This window comes from Arachis hypogaea, chromosome 6 (assembly GCF_003086295.3).
Source record: "Arachis hypogaea cultivar Tifrunner chromosome 6, arahy.Tifrunner.gnm2.J5K5, whole genome shotgun sequence".
Taxonomy (NCBI): Eukaryota; Viridiplantae; Streptophyta; class Magnoliopsida; order Fabales; family Fabaceae; genus Arachis; species Arachis hypogaea.
Window position 1 is genome coordinate 79,208,550 of NC_092041.1, and position 6,310 is coordinate 79,214,859.

General features: G+C 30.1%; 1 protein-coding gene across 2 annotated transcripts; it reads left to right on the forward strand.

The window, feature by feature from the left end:
- The first annotated feature begins 3,047 nt into the window (after positions 1-3,047).
- On the forward strand, positions 3,048-5,187 carry LOC112696753 (uncharacterized). Of its 2 annotated transcripts, XM_072197158.1 has the most exons (4): positions 3,064-3,547; positions 3,633-3,754; positions 3,983-4,046; positions 4,712-5,187. In XM_072197158.1, the coding sequence occupies exons 1-3, from the start codon at positions 3,196-3,198 to the stop codon at positions 4,043-4,045; spliced, it is 537 nt and encodes a 178-aa protein (XP_072053259.1). In that variant the 5' UTR covers positions 3,064-3,195; the 3' UTR covers position 4,046; positions 4,712-5,187. The 2 variants fall into 2 exon arrangements, with proteins under 2 accessions (XP_025605392.1, XP_072053259.1); XM_025749607.3 differs by lacking the exon at positions 4,712-5,187 and having other exon boundaries at positions 3,048-3,547; positions 3,983-4,430.
- The last annotated feature ends 1,123 nt before the right edge of the window (positions 5,188-6,310 follow it).

Sequence of the window (6,310 nt, forward strand, 5' to 3'; positions counted from 1 at the left end):
ACATCACACGTACGCATCTCTAAACGCCAGGAAACTATGACAAATCTTATATCATTTTGACACCCAGGATGTTAGCTTTCCAACGCAACTAAAACCGCCTCATTTGGACCTCTGTATCTCAAGTTGTGATCAATTAAGTGCGAAGAGGTCAGGATTAACAGCTTTGCGATTCCTTCATTTCTTCATGGGTTCTCCATTTCTACATGCTTTTTATTCACTCCCTAAATCCAATCTTTTCCTCCTAAACCTGAAATCACTTAACAAATATATCAAGGCATCTAATGGAATCAAGGTAAACTAAATTTAGCTATTTTAAGATCTAAAAAGCATGTTTTCACTCTTAAACATAATTAAAGGAGAATTTATCAAAATACTGGATATTGCAGAACAAAATAGCTACAACATCAAACTAGCCCTGCAACTACAGCCTTACCCATAGTTACTGAAATCCTGGTCCAGGAACAAATATGCAGCTCATTGCATCACACAACCTGCTACTTTTCATTAGGGACATAGAACAGTCTGAAACATAAAAAGCTACCTACTTGGAAACTATATATATTATCAGAGGAAGTTAGAAACTTCAGAAATTTACTTGCTAGGGAAGTTGGCAATTGGCAGCGTTAAAGTCTGAATAGAAGTGCCACTGAAGTATTAGAAGAGTCTTAGCCCACTAGTTCTTTAAAATTTATGGTGATTCACCTTTATAGTATTAATTAATGGCCAAACCTGGAAATGCTACAAGCCTACAAGACGTATAAAACCTTGTTTAATTCCAATAGCTGCAAATCATAATTAGTACGGCTGGGGAAAGTAAGTAATGCTTACAACTTTTTCTTTCGGTTCCGATTGGAAGGAGGATCAATTGGAGGAACAGCCATAGGTGTTCGGATTGTGGATTTGCTTGGCGGAGGTACTACTGCTGCCGCAGAGCAAACCGAAACTGCCGGTCGTCCAGCTGAGGTTGACCGCACCGAAAGAGTATGCTCTACAAAGTTCTGACCTAACTAAACGGAAAGCACCAAAATCTTATTAGCACAAGAAGAACGAGGTGAATAACAATTGAATCAGATCCATAATTTTAACACTTAGATCACACTCAATCAGTATCAATGGTGCTAAACCAAGATAGATGTATAGTTGGCTAAGAAAACCAATAAGAAACTTAAAAACCATCCATCTAATGGAAATTGATTATAACTTAGACTTATAAACAAAATCAATAATAGCAAGCGAATATTCATATATTCATCTAATGGAATCAGAGGACTGGAGTTCCTTCACAGAAAGCTTGCCATCTCTGTCTCTATAATAAAACCCTAAATTATTTTGAGAAGATAGAAACTGCAAAGAAAAATTGATAAAACTAAAATTGGCACAGAAAAATTGAGCCTAAGCACAGAATCATAAAATTAGAGTATACCTCTTTATAGCCGCGGAGTGTTGCCCGAGAGAGCCTGGTGGTTGCTCCGAGGAGAATCTCACAGATGACGATGTTGGACACTGTGGCGAAGAGGTGGAAGAAAAACGCCGATGGTGGCCAAAGGATGAGGAGAAGCACGTGGGGACGAGGGGGTAGGCTCCGGGAGCGAAATTGGCGAAGGTGTATCAAGCAAAGGGGTAAGAAAAGGAGCGCGAGGAGGACGGCGTCTGGTTTCTGGAAGAAGGTGAAGCCATGACGACCATTATTGAATTGATTCGAATTGGATGTGATTGAAACTCGTGCAATGAGAAAATGCAAGCGGCGGCAGCAACAGGGGAAGAAGAAGCTCGTGGACGCAAGTCTCCATTATGATTTCAAATGAGAAGAATTCAAAAATTGAAAGTCATGCAAAACCATACCTGAACCGGTGGATGAGGATGACCAGCGAATGGCCGTTGCTGAGGTCAATAATGAGATCGTGGACGGAGCGATGGAGAGAGCGGCGGCAGCGAAAGAAGCTCATGTGATGGAAAAAGCGTTGGACAGAGAGAGGAAGAAGCTCTTTGGCGACAATTTGTGTGGAGTGTGAATAGATCGAGAGGATAGGATCTGAGTTAAGGTTAACTCAATATTTTCGACGAAAAATTTTAAATTACAGACGAATTTTTCATCTGTAATAATTTAATAAACGCAACGTTTTTTCATTTAATTACAGACAAATTTTTTGTCTGTAACTATTTTCTACGAAAAAAAATTAATTTTTCTGATAGAATTATCGACGGATTTTTTTTCTATTTGTAATTTATGCTAATTCATTTTTTTTCCAACAAAAAATTTTTCTAAAATTCTGCCTGTATTTCTATGAGATAAAATTCATCAAAAATATCTATTTGTAATATCTAATTTTCTAGTAGTGTCTCATTCTCTCTCACTCACGACATTCTCTTTATTTTCCTAAAGAAAATGGTTCGGTATTGCTTGGAAAAATGATGGTTAATGAAAGAGGAATGATTAATTAGTGTTAAGGTGACACATAGAGAACTTATATGTCATAATTATAAATATATACATGTATACCTGATAGCCACGTTTGGCTTTGTTTTTTAATCTTTACTTCCTTAAGGCACATTTGGCCAAGAGAAAAGAAATAATAATAATAATAATAATAATAATAATAATAATAATAATAATAATAATAATAATAATAATAATAATAATAATAATAATAATAATAATAATAATAATAATTCTAAAAAATTAATTTAAATTTTGTCTATCAAAATAGTATTTAATAAATAATTTAAATTAATAATTAAATTAAATTTTAATAATAAAAAATTTTTATTTAATTATTTTTATTAAAAATAATTTTTTAAAAATAAAATTTTAATATAATATAATGATTTATAAATAACTAATTATTTAATTTTCAAAAATTTGAAATGTTACAAGATGCGATAAATTAATTATTTATAGTTTAATTCAAACATGATACTCTATATGCAAATGAATATATAATTAAATTTATTTTTGATAATATATAAATAAATAATTTATTCTCTAAAAAATATTGCTAAAAAAACGCAAATGATGAAATTTTGATTAGCGTCTCCAAATACGGGCTAACTATGTGGGCTTTTAATTTCAGATGCAGAGCTCTTACTTATTTTAATTTTTTTTAGGAATATTGGTTAATTGGTTTCACTGTTTCAGTGTGTTTATCCGTATCCAACAACCACTCTTTCTCAGAATAACTCGACCCTTTAAGGATCATGTCACTGCCTTCAAAGTGCCTCTGTTGCAATGTAGCCTCCTCACTCACACTCTCATCATTATCTCCTCTTCCTCCTCCTCCTGCACCTGCTGTATGCACCTCCACTTATTACCATAACCCTGCCCCACTTATCCACAAATCTCCATTTCAACAAGTGGACCACCTAACAACACGTGGCAAAGAAAAACCATGGAGCAGGAGGAGGAAGAGGAGGTTGAGGCTGAGACCTCTTTCAGCATCTGTCCCGGCTCCGCCGCCACTCGACCTCACAGAAGACAATGTGAGACAGGTGTTGGTTGATGCTCGCGCGGAGCTGGGACAGATCTTTGACACTTCAGTTGGCATCACTGGTTGTTGTTTTTGTTGTTCAATGAAATATGTAAAGGATAGATATAATATTGTATATGTTCTTCATGAATATGCTTCTTCTTTCAGGAACGGTTGAATTGGCAGAGTTAGATGGACCTTTCGTGAAGATCAGCCTCAAGGGTCGCTTTTGGCACAAGCGTTCCGATGTCGTAGCCAGAGTCGCTAATTATCTCAAACAGAGGATCCCTGTAACTCTCTCTCTTCTCTTCCTTTTCCATAATCACTATTAAACACTATAAAATATAAACTCTATGTTCTTTCAAAATTGGTATCTGGTCACAACTTAGAATCACTGTCCTGATTGCTTTCTTATTAAGTGACTAAACAATAACTAATTCTCTATCGCTTTACTTCGTTCAATCCAAATGCAAAAGCCTAGAACAAGAGCCAAACATGTTCCCTATTTGGATTTTCAGGAGATTTTGGAGGTTGATATAGAAGACGAGAAACAATTGGATGACAGTCCGGAGAACTTTTGAGGTTTTGCACGCAGCTATCACACTCTTTTTATTTTGCTTATTCTTTATGGAAATTTGTTTACGTAAGTTTGGTTTCGGAGAAGAGGCTCACAAACAACCCTTTAATAATGTATTGCATAATTGTATGAGAATTCCTTAAAGAGATAAATCTTTGAAACATCACCTTCATTTGGCAGAGTATTGTAGTGTTTCCAAGTAGTCCCAGTTTGAGATTTCAATAATGTAAAACAAGGTGGTTTCGCAACTAGCTAGTTTTAGCCTCTTATTTTATGCAGTAGAAACTACTTATACATGGCACTCTAAATGTTGTGTTATCAGGAAGCAATCAGTGCCGGTCTTTTGGTTGACTGATTGTATGAATATGTTTGTTTTGTTATGGCTCCAACTTTTCTTCCACTTTGTTGTAAATTTCCTCTACAGTTTGAGCTACTTATAATTGGTCACTAGTTTTGCCTGTTGAAACACAAGGAAAAGGGACAAGCAAAGCCAACTAGTTAGAATCTTAATTTAGGACTTTAAATCAATTTTAATGTTAAATTATTTTATTAGGTCAGACGAATTTATGACTCAAATTGTGTTATAAGTTCATGTTTTACATTTAGTTTACTCTTTTATTTTATATTAAATCTCAATTTCAAATAAGTGATCACTTCTTTTTGTATTAAGGTGCAATGCTGTTGTCTCTTGTTGAATGAAGATGTTTGATCAACTGAATAACTTTAATTCTTTGAGTTAATCTTCTATGCATTACTATTTTGCTGTTACCCAAGCTTGGATAATTTGGAAGCAAATATTGGATTTGATTTGATGCTGATCGAATGTAAATAATTAGTAAACTGATCATCCTCATGTATGTGCCTCATCACATGTAGTATTAACTATTAAGTATTAACACCATTCTCTTTTTTCTTTTTTTGTACAAGCATCATTTCTTTTAATAATGTATCAATCGTCACTCCTCATCAGAATTCAAGAACTAGGCCACAAGCTCAATACTCCTGTGTTTGATTTGATTTACTATTTGTAAATGTGGTGTCAATATAATCTGTATTTAGATATTTTGGATCAAACATGATTTTTAGAGAATGAGTTTTGTTTGAATGATGTTAATTAAAATTGAATCTGAATGTGTGATTACTAAATATTAAAGGACTTGATTTATTAAAATAAAATTGTTATAAGATATATGAATAAATCTTAGTCGATATGTCTAAAATGAGCACAATAATTATGTGTTTATTGGATGTACCACATGTATATAGACTATTAGATTTTATTAGATAAAAATCAAAAGTTAATATAAAAAAAGAGTATTGATAGACTCTAATAAATATAGAATATCTTATTACATATATAAATGCTTTAAATGACAATATTTTAATATACAATACTTTAAATAATAACAAAATCTTTTATTTTTAAATAATTAAATATAAAATATATAAATACAAAATATATTAGTATTTTTTATTCATTAAGATTAATTATTATGTAAAAAAATTTTTATAATATTAAAATATTATATTAAAATAATATTTTAAACTGTAACATAAAAATATAAAATAATTAAAATTTTATTTTATATTACTTGACAAATAATTAGATTATTATATTCAAAATTTATTAAATAATTATTTTTATTAAAGATATTATTATATAATATAATTTTTCATCAAAATATTTTAAAAATATAATTTATTTAAAATATTATATATAATACATGAAAATATTAACTTTTTATTTTTTTAGAAAAATAAAATAAATAATATAATTTTAAATACATGTCTATCATATTATATATTTACTTATATTAGTGAGACCTAAACTAATTAAACTTACGTAATTAAAAATATAAAACATATAAATACAAAAAATATAAATATTTTTATTCATTAAAATTAATTATTATGCAAAAAATTTTCTATAATATTAAAAAATTATATTAAAATAATATTTTAAACTGCAACATAAAAATATAAAATAATTAAATTTTATTTTATATTACTTGATAAATAATTAGATTATTATATTTAATACTTATTAAATAACTAATTTTGTTAAAAATATTATCATATAATATAATTTTTTATCAAATATTTTTCAAAATATATTTTATTTAAAATATTATATATATATATATATATATATATATATATATATATATATATAATACATGAGATTTTTTTTATATTTTTAGAAAAACTGAATAAATAATATGTATCAACTAAGTATATATATTATATGTGTATGTAATAGTGACTGATA